Source organism: Piliocolobus tephrosceles, chromosome X (genome assembly GCF_002776525.5).
Source record: "Piliocolobus tephrosceles isolate RC106 chromosome X, ASM277652v3, whole genome shotgun sequence".
NCBI lineage: Eukaryota > Metazoa > Chordata > Mammalia > Primates > Cercopithecidae > Piliocolobus > Piliocolobus tephrosceles.
The window spans coordinates 12,105,984-12,122,611 of record NC_045455.1 but is presented as its reverse complement, the minus strand read 5'-3'; the positions used below and the strand labels follow the sequence as shown (position 1 = coordinate 12,122,611).

At 36.7% G+C, this 16,628-nt stretch overlaps 1 protein-coding gene across 3 annotated transcripts in view; it reads left to right on the top strand.

The window, feature by feature from the left end:
• ITGBL1 (integrin subunit beta like 1) overlaps positions 1 to 16,628 on the top strand; it is a 258,687-nt gene that overhangs the window by 115,232 nt on the left and 126,827 nt on the right. For all 3 annotated transcript variants that reach the window (XM_023218003.3, XM_023218002.1, XM_023218001.2), the window contains 3 exons: positions 7,290 to 7,412; positions 11,122 to 11,262; positions 14,843 to 14,983. In XM_023218003.3, coding sequence (XP_023073771.1) covers positions 7,290 to 7,412; positions 11,122 to 11,262; positions 14,843 to 14,983 — 405 coding nt within the window. The remainder of the gene's footprint in view (positions 1 to 7,289; positions 7,413 to 11,121; positions 11,263 to 14,842; positions 14,984 to 16,628) is intronic.

The window sequence follows — 16,628 nt, the reverse complement described above, 5'->3', positions numbered from 1 at the left end:
AGCTGTTCCAAATGCCTCCTTCTAGCAGGATATTCACTGGAAACAACACCCCAACAACATTTTATCTAAATTGTGAGCCATGATATTGAATACCGGATTACATCTGTTAAAAGGGATTTATATAAACCGACTTAATTATTTTCTGTTACAGATCAAGGGTGCTTTGAATTTTTACCTTCGCAAAATAGAACCAAATGCTTTAAGTCTGATAGAAGTTTCAGATATACTGGTTATAAAGCTCTTTGAAGGATATAGTCTCAGAAAGATTTTTTGTTTGATCAAAATATTTTTTGTTTTATAGAAGTTATTCGAAAATATTTTTTACAAAATTATAGAGATGCTATTAAAATTGATTAGCAAAATCATATAAAAGAGTTGTAGTTTAGGTTTCAATGTTATTTAACGAGTGTTGCCTAAATTAAATACTATTTTTACATTTGGGCAGGTGAAACCTCAAAATCAGTTTTTCTCAACCGTGGTTGAACATCAGCATTCCAAGGGGAAAGGAATAAACCATCAGTTCTCATGTAGTACACCAGAGGTTCTGTTTCAAGTGCTTTGGTGTCTGGCCTTGACTTTGGTGGTTTTTGTAAAGCTCTCTGGGTGATTTTAATATAGATCGAGTGTGCGACCCATTGCTCTAAATGCTAAAGGTGAGGATTTGCCCTCACGAATGAGTACCTTTCTTCCTGAAGCTCACATTGTCGGTAGGGCCCATCTCTAACCAGAGCTGAGAATTCCCCACAGTCTGATTGCAACAGATTGTGTGTTTTAGACTGAACTCAGTAAAGGTGTTCTGCTGATAGGAATCAGGACCATATCCAAAGCGAGGTGTGAGTGGATCCGTCAGGGGTCATGACAAATGGTCTTAGCAGTTAGGTCCCTTTCTGTGTTCATGATGTTCTCATCATATTTCTCTAGCACTTCAGTCTTTCTTTCTTCTTAGTAGGATTTCTCTACTTCCAATTCATGACACCCACCCCTCCAAAACACACATGCGCGCACACACACACACACATGCCCCATAGCGTCTTTTATCTTGAAAAAATTCTTTTCAAATTTATTTCAGAAACAAGGCCTGAATTCTGTTTTGGGTTTGAAATCTAATTTCGGATTTATTTATGTGTTGTTTGCAAATCAAATTTAGGGTTTTATTTTTTAAAGAACATTATAATCAAATGCGGTAGTGTAGGATTCTAAAGATGTTTAATATTAAGGAATCTAAACATGTAATTCACCACATTAACATATCTTAAAGGAGAAAACATACAGAAGTGTTTCAGTGGATGATAAAACATATTCAATAAAATATAAATGCATTTCTAGGACATCTGTACTCTCTCATTTTTTAAGCATGGATGCAATACCTTTATTCATAATCTGGTTTAGTCAAGTGACCCAATAGTGTCCTCTATAGCATTTTTCTCTCCTTGCAGGATTCAGTCTATTGAAAATGTTATATTTATATCTCTCTTTAGTCTTCTTTAAGCTGGGCCATTTCCACAGACTTTGCCTTTGGAGCACTGAAACTTGTGAAGAAAATCATCCCCATTTTATGAAAAGAAAAGTGTACTTATCTTGGATTTGTCTTATGTCTCCCATGAATAGCTTCATCATAAACATTCTGAGGTAAAACACTGAGAAATGGTTTCATGTTCTCAAAATGTTTCATATGGAAGCACATGATGTCCATCTGCTCATAGTGATGGTGTCAGTTTTGATGAGATGGTCAAGGTGTTAGCTGGTGTTTCAACTGTGTTATTTCTGACTTACCCTCTTCACAAATGTGCATTCTGTGAGGAAACACTTTAAAAGCATACATGTATCACATTCCTCACTAAAATTACCCTAGATTTATCATCCACTGATAACAATGACCTGATGCAGTATTGACAATGATGACTGGAAAATGATGATTTAAGAACTGTACCATTCTCTCCGAATGGACTAGTTGGCACTCAGCATTCTATCACAAACAGGAATCCTCTCTCATTTACCAGTTATTTGATATTTCATTTACTTAGTGACTTATTATCGGTCTAGAAGCACAATTCTTATTATTTCAGTGATTTGTTACTCATTTTGTACATAATTACTCTGGTGCACAGAATTTTCCAGATTAGGTATTAGAGTCCATCAGGCTGGCTTTTGTGTTTTTGTGACATGCCTCCCTTGTTTTTTTGTTTTTGTTTTGTTTTTGCAATTCTTTACTTATTGGCATAATAACACATTCCAGGGTCGTATTGGACCTGCTTCACCACACCTTTGGAATCAGCCACTTATCCAAATAGCCCTGATTCCTTTTAGTGAAAGTGGTATTTGAATAAAAATTGTGAGCACTAGGGATGCTTATTTCCACTGGAGTGTATTTGCTTCTTGGCCCTTTCTGCAAACAGGCTTGTGTCAAAAAGGTAGATTGAATCATAATACAATTTTTATTTTATCTGAGCAAACAATGATTCGTGAATCAGGCAGCTCCGAATCAGAAGTGGTTCAGGAGCTTCATTGAGGGAATGCAAGTGGGAGGCTTTTATAGGGTGAACAGAAAAAGAAAGCAAAGAAAAATAGTTGATTGGCTAACATTATATGGTTGGCTTATTTAGTCTATCCTTTTGGAAAGTCCCTCGTTATATAAGTTTGTTGGTTGCTTCTGATTGGTTAAACTTAAGTTCTGTACTTCTTCAATGTAGACATTTACAAGATATAACTTAGGTAAGTTTCACTTATTTTTGAGTATCAGGCAAAGTTAGGATTGTTTATGGGGCCTCAATGGCTTAGTCTGCTCAGGGATTATTTAGGCCTTGTCTCCATTTTAATTTATCTTGACACTAGTAAATATATGCCTGTGCATATACACACAAATACATATACACATACCTGCACACAGATATGCATGTATACATACATGCATATTTTAGAAATCATGAATTTACACCAATACATCTAATTCCAGTCCAACCTCACAGGATTACTTCTTGTTTTCTCCATTCCATATTTGCATGTCCCATTTTCACAGGGAGAACCCTGTTTCCCAATACCTCCAACATACTTACTTATTTGCTCAATCCTATACTACATCTCTACTTACTTCTAGAAGTGCTGCAGACACACCACTAGACCAAGAAAATCTACCAGAAGAGATTAGGATTTGCAGTCTACCCCTTTCCACTTCCCTCTACTCAGTGTACCTCAATCATGCCCAAGATTGGGGTATGTAGTCGATTGCTGTGTTATAAGTTATTCAGACTTATTGTATTTTCTTCTCTTTTCGTGTGGTTACGGCACTTGTTTGAAATACAAGGTAGCTTATTTATTTCAGATCACTTTCCATTTTAGGTTTTATAATCCCTTCCCATCTGTATTAACGTATTTTATAATGTATAGTACACTAACTTGCTTCTAAAAGTCAAAGCTATGCAGAAAAGCATACTCAGAGAATCATCACTCTGTTCGTCAAACCTTGCACCCTGCTTACCCTCACCTTATAGATAACCAACTTTATCGCTTTCTTTCTTCTCTGTGCATGTATTTCTTTTTGTGTGAAGATAAATAGAAATATTTGTGTGTTATTGTTTCCCATTTTTTTCCCGTGCAATGGTTGTGCTTTCCATGTGTTCTTTTGCACTCTGCTTTTACCACTCAATATAATCTCCTGGAATTCTTTCCAAATCGGTTCATAGAAATCCTTCTGGTTATTTTTTCAAAAGCATAAGACTGGATTCTATGTATGCAATGTAATTTATTCAGTTGAGCTCTTATGCTTGAGCATTTAGACAGTTGCCAATATTTTGGATTGTAAATACTGCACAGAATGATCTAGTGTACATATATTTTTATATTTTTGGAGGTGTATATTCAAGGCAAATTACCAGAAATGCAATTGGCCAAAAGATACATTTGTATTCAGTGTTGCATTTAATCTCTTCTGTCTCATTTACTCTTGTCTAAATATCTAAGCCTTTCATGTTTACTTTGGCAATCTCATTCTCCCTGTCTTTCTGTTAATACCCATTTCCACCATCCGAGTTAAGGACCACTTCCCCCAAATTGCATTAGCCTATGAAGTCTCTCTACTAATCTTTCCCTTTCATATCACGGTGTGGTTTTCTCAAGTAGTTTGGAGCAGAAGGGGAAGAAGAGTTAAATGGATTGGGGAATGAGACTGAAGGGCAGGATGAGACAGACCTGGGAACCAAAGTGTTCCAGAGGCTTACCTTCTGGGAAAACTAGAGGGGAGGTCTAGTGTGCAGAGCAGGGTGAGGCCCCAGCACCACTGCACAGGGGTGTGGGCTGCTGTACACGTCTGGTCAGTCATCCTAGAGAGAGTCAGCTCTATTGGGCACTATGAGAAATAGGGGCTAAAATAATCTAGTGTAAGGCAGAAGACCAATCCTAGAGGCTGAAATAACTGGCAACCACGAGAGAGAAGCTGTGTGTCATAACATGAGCACAGGAGTCTGGAGCTTTTGCCTGGGTGTCCATATGCCATGTCTTGGAGGCTCAGTTGTGAATTCTGTTCTATGGGTGAGACAGGAAATCTCTGAGCTGTTGTAAACTTCCCACATCAGCCAGGAATGGTTCCGACGTGTGGATGAGAGGAAGCTGCCTATGGGGGACTTCAGTGAGGAGTCATAGAATTTGGAGACAGAGGCTGTTCCTTCCCATCTTTCCTGAAAAACTTCCCCATACACAACCTTAACCAAGTGACTTCCTGCTCTCATATTGTATATGAGAGACCCATATTATATATGGTTACATGTATAATATTTATATGGGTTTGTTTGTATTTATAAAACAAGAAAACATATGACACAAAGGCTTTTGCAATAGACTTGTGGCAAATGCTATACGAAATGTATTAATAGGGTATCTCTTTCTTCCTGGTCTATGATTTACTTAATTTTAAGCATCTCATTATTTTCTATAGCACCTAGTTCCTTGCCAATAACATAATAGATAGATAACAAGAAAGCTTAATGGCTGGATATGTGGGTGGTTGAGAGACAGAATGAATAAATGTGAAAATGAAAAAGGAGGGTGATAATTAGAGAATAAAAACTGGATGAAGCAATAGCATAAATTATAGCATTAGATTTCAAATTACTTTTATGAATTGAGATAGCTTTTAGGGAAAAATGTAATAAAATGAAGTTTAATAGCAGGAAAATTCACATGAGTATTTACAAGGTAGAAAAATAAATTCGGCAAAATCACCATTTATATGTAACTATGAGAGAAAATTTTATAAATAATAGTGAGTTACAAGTGATCTGGGTAACAGAATCATACAGAGGATATGAAAACAAGGATATTGTCAGCGTCCATGAATATATTTTCTGGAGAAAATGTTTTGAAGTATGATGAATATACTCTGTATCTTAATGGGAGAAGAGGAAGAACCTGGAATTTTCTCAAATCCTACTATGTACTAGGTTCAGCAGTGCTTCTAGAAACATGACTGGGTACATATTCATCACTTGGTATTGGCAGCAGTTCTATGAAGCAGAGATTATTTGCAGATATGGAATCTGGGAATTAGAAATGAAAGCAATGCCTTTAAAAATGCATAGCTCATGAAGATTAAAACTCAGAATTGAGCTACAGCTCTACCTTACTCACAAGTTCATGCTGTTTCTAATACATCACATATGGATTTGCCAATATCTAGTAATTCAAACCAAATTATAAACAGCATCTTTGGTTCCTTACCATCCTTTGCTCTTTACAGTCAGTCACCAAATGCCCTCTACTCTTTCTCCTAAATATATCTCCGAATGCATTTGGTCCTTTCTAAACTTACCGCATCATGTATCTAGCCACTGTCTTCTTTCCTTCAGATAAATCTAACAGCCCTTTAACTTATTTCTTTGTGTCCACTTTTTCCTCGTTTTAGTTCATGCATTCTTATGCTCTTGCTTCATTTAGTTTTTGTTACGTGACAACCAGAGTAATCTGGTTAAAATTCATACGTGATCACAGGACTCCCTTGCTTCTGTGTCTTCCAATTGTTGTTGGATTAAAGCTGGAAATCTTTAACATGACCTATAAGACTTCCATGAACTGCACCTCAGGTTGCTTTATTCATTTCATGCCACTGTTCACGCTGTTCTGTATACCTCAATCCCATGTGATGTTTTCTCTTCACCTCCTTTTTTATTGCAGAGCCTGTGCTATTGTCTCACGCTGGAAGTGAGCCTGTTTGCCATCTCACTTCTCTTAGCCGTGCTTTTTCACCTGACTTTTAGTTCTCAGCTCCTTCCTCAGGGACTCTGACTTTGACCTCCTGGTCTCAGTTAAATTCCCTTGCTGTGTGCTTCTGCAACACTTTGCACTTCTGTATTTATTTTATCACATTGGTTTTTGCTCATATAAAACTCCGAGAGGAGGGTTATGTGTGACTTGATCCCTGCTGGATTTTCAGAGTCCAGGGTGGTTTCTTGTGAGTGATCAAGTCTCGGTTGATACATGTTGATGGCTGTGATGAGCATTAAAACTCAAAATAGATTCATTAAAAAGGGAATTTCTCAAGTGGGCATTCTACCTGTCAATATTATTTGAGTGCAATATTAATGTTGGTGAAATTACTTTTGGGGGATGTGGTAGAATCTTCAGACTTGGATGAGTATGTGGCTCGTGGTAGACCAGGTGACTACCACGCCTCTCTAATTCTGAGGTACCCTGAGAATCTGGTGAGGTCCCAGCAATCCATGTCTAAGGAAATCCACTCTGGTCCCATTATTGTAAGGACATGTGTATCAGTATAAGTTAATGCTGAGGAGGGGAAATTATCAGGGGCACATACGATTTTTATTTATGGATTTGATAATAAATTATTTCTGCAAATATTTATTATATAAATAGTATGTTCAAGCATTGTGCAAAGCATTGAATAAATACTGGTGAGGAAGATAAGCAAGGTTGTTTCCCTCCCAAAGCTTAGAATTTCCTGCTTTATTTCACTTCAGACCCAGGTGTGATCAGAAGACCTTCATGCATTGGTTGGATGGCTATTTGTAAAGTAGCTCTGCACTTGAAGAGGTCAAATTTGCATTCATTAAACCATTAGAGGTCAATAATAATAGTTGTGTGATGTGAAATATAATTGCCATGCTACAGTAACCTCAAGAAAGAGTAGCGTGCACTTTACCTCACCATGCCCACAGAAATATCTAATTGAAATATTAAATCGATTTGGATTATCTGCTCTCTTAAAAGAGATGGTATAAAAATTCATTAATTATAATTGTATATGCATGTAACAAATAGTCTTTTTTGTTTTCATGGTTTAGGTACATGTCACTGTGGCAGGTGTAAGTGTGATAATTCAGATGGAAGTGGACTTGTGTATGGTAAATTTTGTGAGTGTGACGATAGAGAATGCATAGATGATGAAACAGAAGAAATATGTGGAGGTATGTATATTGGCTCTGTAGAAATTAATAAAAGTAGCTGTTTTTTCACCTATTACATTGTTCTTTTATCTCTACATACATTTCTGCTCTAGGTGTACTAATTCAGTTTAAACCTATGTTTATCCAGAAAACATTTCATATAAGGAGAGTGAGAGTATGGCATTAAGAGTAGACTAGTACTTTTTAGATGCAAAGCCACATTCGCCCCAGAGAAGAGCTGTGTCATTATGGCAACAGGCCAATTGCATAGCTCTGAAGTAATCCTAGTAGAATACCATCTCCTCTGCTCACCTTAGCCACTTTTATTCTCCTTTCTCCTACTCTCTTAAGTGTATATTTTCATTTCTTTGTTTTTCCCTTTCTAAAACATGAGTCTCATGTCCTACTGGGGACACTGAAGGTCAATCGGGTTATTAGCGTAGAGTTTACCTCCCCCCCTCTGTCTCTACACACTTAGATAACATTTCCAATGACCTTTCCTATGTACCACCATTACTGAATTCATTTTTCTGTTGTAGCAGTTCTTGCATGTTTGCTAGTGACAAATTCTGCAATAAGTGCTTTACATTCATTATACTTTCTCTCACAACATCCCTCTAGGGTAAGAATTATGTTTATCTACATAGACAGATGTGGAACCTGGGAATTGAATAAATTAGGTCACGAACCCAGGGTCAGTCCACCAATGATAGTAGAATTTGGACTCGTGTCTGTGTTCCTGACGCCTCACCACTCCCGACTGCATCAGTGCGTCGGAGCTCAGAGCTCCACAAGAGGGGTCTCTCCTCACCACTTGTAGTTTTCGTCTCTTCTGCTCAACCTGCAAGCCTGTGCCCAGAGTTTCCATTTGCAACCTTGACTGGCATAGGAAAAGGAAAGTAGAAAGCAGAGAGAATCATTCGGTTTAGGTAAATTCTTCTCTGCTATGATTAAACTTATATTTGACTCCTAGCTGATGGGATTCCAGCTGAAGGAATACTGCCCCGCATGCAGAAGTAGTAGTTATAGAAGTATGGTTTTTCTAGAAGGATTAGGACCCAATGGGACCAGGTGGAACCAGAGACCCCTGAGAAAGTGTGGCTAGCATAGGACAAGCTTGTTCCTTTGTTTACATTTTGGTAGCTTCAATTCCTATGAGTCATCCAAATACACTTATTTTAGGCCTGACTGGCCCTTCCTCCTTGATCTCCTGGCTGTACAACCCACCCGGATAAAGCAAACAAACACAAAATTCTTATTTTCATTTTTCCAAGCCAATGATCTAAGCAAGTTGCTGCTCAGACAATTCTCTCTTAAAGGGCTCAATCCAAAATAATTAGATCAATTAGACAAATCCATCCACAAATATATGTATTTGTCCTCTTCAAGTTTAGTTTCTAATTATTACAGATGAAAAAAAAAGAAGACTGAAACATGCTTTGGGACCAGTGTGTGGTGATACACACCAACAAATCAGTCTATTTGCATGTATACATAGAAAAATGTAACTTGAAACAACACAACAGAAAATGTTTAACTTTCAGACTTTCTAGTTGTTATTTCCATTTGTTTGAGCAATTTCATGGTGCAAAGTCTCTGAACAATGACACCAGCACTCTAGTAAACACCCTCTGGGGGTGACATTGCCTGGGATTGTAAATCTTTCCATGTGTCATTCACATGAAACCAATCTGCTGAGAGATGATTCTACAGTTCATCAGTGAAGCAGTACAAATAGAGATTTTCTTGCTCTATCAGTTTGCACAAAGCAAAGAATTATGTTTATTGTGTGGAATACGTATTGTCCTAAAGCACACATTTTAATCTCAATTATTCAGATGTGTCTTGTTCAATATTTTTATTTGAGTTATGTGGATATCTGTTTAATTTTCCATATCTGCATAGATGTGTATCGTTACATAATTTTTGCTTCCTTATTTACCTCTAACTCAAAGGTTTCTTAGTAGAACCCGAATTCGATACTGAATTGTATAAATATCCAAAGAATTTGGATGTGAGAAATGTAGATTTTCTATTATTTGTTAATATAGTAAGTCTTACGTATGTAGCACCTTCTGTATAAATTTTCTGAAATTACAAAGAAAATAAATTCTGTAGTCTGAAAAGGTGATTGGGTCTTACAAACCTGACTCCTAAGAAAAGCAATTAATATACACTATTGCTTTTCTTCAGTGTAATCCTTGAGTCATTGAGGCCTGTGATATATCACTAGGATGTGATTTAGTTGTGTGTGCAAGTGGACACCTTTTTAAGTTCATAAATAAAATATATAGATATCTTCGGTACCGATTAAATCACTTGACAGCCTTTGCACTTGCTTAAGTAAACAAATTTAAAATTCAGATTCTTTATGGAAATGGTCATTGATTATTAGGTTAAGAAGCGATTTTCTTTGAATATCCCAATTATAACTTATTTAGACAGAAAACATGGCACTGGGTCCCTGTCTCTTTCTCTGTGTCCCGCTATAGCACTCTTTCTCCTCATCTGTCTGTCTCTGTCTCTCACATGTATGACTTCTTGATGGAAGCCTCACCTGCTGGATGTGAATAGCATAGGAGACCAGAATATTCGGTTGTAATTCCTGCTTCTTATGTGAGTTTTACAGGTCCTGTTAAAGTTCTTGCCATTGGCCAGAGATACCATAGTGTTAGAATGATAAATATGCTTATAAGCCAATGAAAAGTAGTCTCACAATCAGTTTTGCATTGTCTTTGGGGGATTTTGGCTGTAAGAGAAGAGAGATGGAAAGAACAAAGACTTTAGCCATAGACTGATAAAACACAAACTCCCATAATACAGAAAGAATAGACTAAAAACAAAGCAAGAGCAAGGACATACATTTATGCTTAGGTGATATAACCACAAAGATGAGAGTACAAGAAGTAAATTTTGGGATAAATGCCATCTTTGGGGAATTTGCAGAAGGATTGCTAGATGTGGATGAGGAAAGCAATGATGTGATAATTCACTACAGATGGCTTGGAGGCAAGTGCAGATGAGCAGGTGACAGGTTACAGAGAGGTGGGAGCTGAAAGAGGGCATCTGGACACAAAATGATGAGTGCCCTTAGCTGTCATTGGTATCCCCTTGACAAGTCGAAAGAGAGTTTGATTGTGAGGCCGAGGGCCCATGGTATTTTATTTGTCTAAATGAGGATTAAATATGGACTGGGCTGAAAACCTCTCTTTCACATGGTAGAACCCAACAGCTTGTGGGACACAGTTGAGTGAAAAGATGAAATCTTTCTTCTGCTTTAAAGAGTTGCTTGGTCCTTCATAATGTGTATCTAGGTAAATATGCACCACTGGTTTCTCAATAGTTGATTTCAAATGAAATATTTTAATAACTAATTCAAGAAACGTCCTTAGAGTGAATGCTCATATATATTTGGGTTTGATGTGCGCATTTGAGATGGAAAAGTAATAGACTTTCATGGTCATTCATGTCATTTCGTTAAAAATACTTTCAATCAGTTCTCTGTCTAGGCCAAGTTAAAGGACACTTTGCTTTTTTTGCATAATTAAGCAGGTAAAGGCACAACCATGATGTGTTTGGAGAAAGCTGTATAATTTGATGATTTTAGGCAAGGAATGTTGAACTGTGACATTATTTCAGAAGGCAAAAGTGATCACAAAGAGATAGAAAGTTAATTCTGCTTATGAAAGTTGCTTTTTTCCTCACTGTATAAAATTCATTTTGGGTAAAGGCCATGGGAAGTGTTACTGTGGAAACTGCTACTGCAAGGCTGGTTGGCATGGAGATAAATGTGAATTCCAGTGCGATATCACCCCCTGGGAAAGCAAGCGAAGATGCACATCTCCAGATGGCAAAATCTGCAGTAACAGAGGTGTGTCATTCATATATGTTACTACATAATGGGGAGGCAAACAAAGCTTTTAATTGTTAACACTTCTTTTCTCTGTATGTCCTCTAGTGTGGGAGGAAGTTATCTCCTAATCATTTACTTTGATGTAAATCAACATTTACTATACCAACAGTCTTTTCTGTCTTGTTTTTTATTGAGTAGAAAAGAGAAAGATAAGAAAGTTGCTGTCATTCGTTAAGCTTCACTGAATAAACAGTTAACTTAGGGACTGTAATTTATTTGGCAGCCCTCCAGAAATAGCACAGTACAGCTAAAAGGCAATTCCTGTAGATACTTCTGTTAAATGTCTCTTGACTAACAGAACCATCTACAGCATGAGCATCTAATTATCCAGAGAGCATTCAGAAAACCCTCTTGTCTTAATTATGAGTAAATGGAAGGCTTGGTTGAAATGCAGATTTGATATGGACTAATTTAACTTCTGTGTGCAATAATAAAAATGTGATATCGAATACAGTAGATTTAAAAAGTATGTATCCAATAGCCATATGAAATGTACACTGACTTTACAAAGGAAGTTAACAAATATATTAATATTGCTAACTATCACTTAAAGTTAGTTAACTAACTTTTGATATAAAATCAAACAGTTTAAACATAGTTTTAAAATTCCTTGGAAATACTTAATTTTACCTTTGTCGTAGTGATAAAGAGAGCCATCCTAAACTTTTCGTTGCCTGTCGATGACATTAAAAAGTGACTGTACTTCTTCTTTAAAACTAAAAAATCTAGATAGGTGGAAAACGTTTTTTTCGTTTCTATACATGCATTGTAATAGATAATAGTAGTACAGAAACCGTAGCATATCGCCTTTCAGAAACTGACATAGAGGAATAAAATGTGCCACATTTCTTTACATAGAGAAAATAAATAAAAAGGAACAAAATCATAAAGTCCTCTTTGTGGGGATTAAATCTTACTATATATCATACGAATTTACCTTATGGTTTCTTTTTATGTGTTAGGATGTGTTTTCTGCATAAGTCCTTTTATGCAGTAGGAGTCACAGTTACCATTTATAAGTATATGAAGCTTGAACTGTGTACTGTGGAAAATGACTATTTAGCTTTCAAAAAGAGAGAAATGGAAAATGGAGGTGGTTGGGCCGTGGATTAAGGTCAGGTTCCGCAGCAGAGTTACATTGGCCGTGAGAGACGGCGTCCTTCAGAAACATAAGCTAAGCCACCTGCCTCCCACTTCGCTGTGCTTGGAGCGTTCTGACCTGGAGATCTGGCAGAGGCATAATAGGAAGCAGCCTGCCTAAACGAGGCTCACAGCTTCTGAAACTCAGGGGTACATGAAGACAGGGCAGAAGTGGGTGCTGAGATGAGTCATTGTTTTTTCTAAAAAGGTTATATGCCTGACTACCCTGAAAGCGTTTCTGTGTCATTGCATCCATAGGTAATAGAAAGACACTGGTCCCTGCACATACCTATCTTGTCTTCCTTTTTCCCCATCTTCAGGGGCCAAAAAACCATCGTTGCAGACATAGCCATTGATAGAACAAATGTCCTCTATTGCCCACCTGGTTTATTGAGTTTCATATTGGACCCCTTTACACATGGCTGAGAAGCTGCTGCTTTGTCACATCTGCATAGCTCCTAGTCCCCGTTCCTCCTGACCAAACTCATTTATCCTCTTATGAAAGCAATGCATATTCATTTTTAAAAATCTAGACAATAAAGTAGAGTACACAGAAAAATAAGAAAATGACCTACAAACCTAACATCCAGGTGTAACCTCCTTTTACATATTGGTACATGAACTTTCAGTCCATATTTATTTATTAAAATTCACTTATGTGGCCGCCCTATCCCTGTATTTCCTTCTTATTAAAGAAAAAATCTAATCGTACTGTACATGCTGATTTGTAATTTTACACTTTTATTTATTTCGTAATATATGTTATTTATCTTTCCATATTTATGGAGCAAAAACCTAATTATTACTCAGTGATTGCCAGCTAGTCCGTATGTGTGCACCATTACTTCGCTAATTCCCCATTGATCAATATTTCAGTCACTAGTGGTTTTTCAAATATATAAATACATTTTATATTTCTGAATATATACTTGTGTGTACTTTTTATTTCTGTTGGGTACATTAATAAAGCGAACTATACGTCTAAATAATAACAGATATAAAAAGTACATATTGTAAAATCGCTACCCAGAAAGTTGTACCATTTTGTACGTTCTGTTCAGGGCCAGAAAGTATCCGTTGTCCCACACCTTTACCAAGTCTGGATGCAAGCAATATTTTCCACCTCTGACAATCTGACATCTAAAGTAATTGCCAGTCATGATTATTTTGAAGCTCTCCCACTGCTACCCACTTAGTAGTGGTCGATTAAGTGATAAACATTTTTCATCTTTATCTATCATTATTTCTGTATGAAATTTCCTATTCTTTGGTTTTGTCTATTTCACTTTGGGCATATTAACCCTTTCTATATTCAATGCTATGATTTGTTTATATGTTTTTGTAAATGTTCTTTGTCTTTTACAGACATATTAACCACTTGTTTCAGCTTTATCAGTCTGTTTTTTTTTTTTTTTTACAGTGTTTTGTTTCCAACCAAAATTTTCAATTTTTTTGGAAATTTTCAATTTCCTTTTTTAGTAATTGTGCATTGGGGGTCTTGAATAAAAAGAGTTTAGTTCATATTCTACAGTTTTATTTTGTACATTTAAATCTTTAATCCAACTGGTACTTATTTTGTTGTTAGAGGTAAGAAAAGGATTTAACTTTATGTCTCTATCAAATGATTAGCTGGTTGCCCTAAAGACAGTTACTGATAATCCACACAGAGTAAATATGTTTTACAGATAAGTATTTCCCTCTGCAAATCTGCAAATGACCAAGTTTATATCTCTCAATCTGATCTCCAACATTCTCTATAATCTGGACTCATCTGATCTAGCAAACCTTACTTCTTAGTCTTTTTTTAACATGCACCGCAGGGTCCCTATGCCCATCCCTACCCTTCATTGCTTAGTCTTTTCTTCTTGACTTTCTCTTAGTTCTACCTCCAATGTCTCCTAGAACATTTCCTCTAATCCCTATATATCCAATCCATCCACTGCTAATTACTCCAACCCTCATTGATCCTCTTTCTCCAAATTCTTAGAGCATTCATGTCTTAGTTTACAAAATAGTCACACATTGTTTTTAGTGTTTGCTAATTTTTCTTTCTAATTAGCTTTCTTTTTGCCAAATAGATTGCAAGCTTCTTGAGGGAAAGGATTATATCTTATATAAATTGTTTTAGTGTTATCTTTGAAGGAAAGTAACACAATACTAATGACACATTCTACCAACTCACATAATTATAGAATATATAATAACTTTTGTTTATTAAGGAATCTCTATTACCAATATTAGATGGTGCTTTTCCTTTTTAGAATATTTTTATCTAATATATGTGGGTCTTTTTTTTCAAATACAAAGTAAGCAGCAGAAAATAATAAGCAATATGCGAAATGCTTTCTTTCATGGTTTTTCTTGACTGGACTCTTATAAAATTCTTCTTCCCACCTAGGGACCTGTGTATGTGGTGAATGTACCTGTCACGATGTTGATCCAACTGGGGACTGGGGAGATATTCATGGGGACACCTGTGAGTGCGATGAAAGGGACTGTAGAGCTGTCTATGACCGATATTCTGATGACTTCTGTTCAGGTAAGGGCTCTTTCAATTCCTATTTTTCTGGAGGGGGAGGTGGGGATGGTTAATGGGCACAAAAAAAAAATTAGAAAGAATAAAGAAGACCTACTGTTTGATAGCACAATAGGGTGACTATAGTCAATAACTTAATTGTCCATTTTAAAATAATGTAAAGAGTATAATTAGATTGTTTGTAACACAAAGGATAAATGCTCGAGGGGGTGGATACCCCATTCTCCATGATGTGCTTACTTTACATTGCTTGTCTGTATCAAAACACCCCACGTACCCTGTAAACACATGCATCTGCTATGTACCCACAAAAATGTAAAAAGTAATGAATAAAAATAAAAAAATACATATTTTCCTGTTTTCAAGATTTCTGATTCTCACAGACCCTGTAAAAGAAACTGAATGTGCATTCCAAAGCATTTTATATTTGCAGTGCTCCTACTAGTGACTTGGAAAACCTCCAGAGAATCCCCGAAGTTGGCAAAGACTAGAGATGCGAGGGCACCCACTCTATTCAAGTTAGTCTAATTCCTCACCCAGGAGAACCATTAGCTCTAGATAGCTACTCGGTTCAACTCTGAGACTGCAAAACTCGCAGAGCTGTCGACAGTGGACAGGATAGTTGCCATCAGGACAGCTGTATTAATGTATTACAAAACAGGATAATACAACGCCCAGGGTTATTTTGTGCATTAACTCTTTGACAGGCTTTAAACTAAAGTTATTCTGCAATGTAGTCTATAATTAAATATCCATTAGTAGTTTCAAAAATCTTTGACTGTAAATACTAGGGGCCAGATACTGTCTGTTAGGGACTGAGTGACATCTGGGCTACTGGTGTGGTAGAAGCCAGTAGCAGACAGGAGACAGCCATGATCTCTGACTTCATGGAGTTTGCAATCTAAATGCAAAGAAATAAAATACGTAAGACCAGGATGTCTAAAAGTACAAAGAAACAGAAAGCAGTCAGAAATCTATCTAAAAAGGTATCATTTAGCAAAAATGGAGTTACGGATTTTCAGTCCAGTTCTATTTGATAATCCATAAGGTAGAGACATACACATATACATCTTGTTAAGCTTGACTGCCTGATTGGTGCATGCAGATGGATAGAAACTCGTCTGGTCTCCTGAAAGTTTGCCAGCAAAGGGAGATAAAAGAACTGCCCCATTTAATTATGAGTGTACAACTTCAAAGCCTTCTCCAGAATGACTGGGGAAAGCCTGCTGCTAAATCTTCCCTTTGCAGAAGGGTTTCCCTCTTCTGATAATGTCTTGTGTTCCAGAGGATTTCCTAATATTTTTTTAATTTCCTAATATTTCCTAAATATTTTGTGAACGCTAGTCTCTTGAGGGCATTTTTTCTATTATTCATTATACATGCTCATGTTCTCCATTATCATTGCTGTCAACCCAGTGGTAATAAAAGAGCTCATGACTAGTGAGTGGCGCCTATGTTCCAAAGAGATGATGAGAATCGTGGGGAAGAGGCGTCTTGGACATTTTAATTAGGGTGATGTGGCTCTTCACAGTGGTGGCGATGTAGGGCTCATGCATTGCGGGAGGTTATTGGATCGTAATGCATGTGAATTTCATCCTATATATATATATATATATAGGTTTGCAGGTAAAGAAAGATGAAAGGGGCA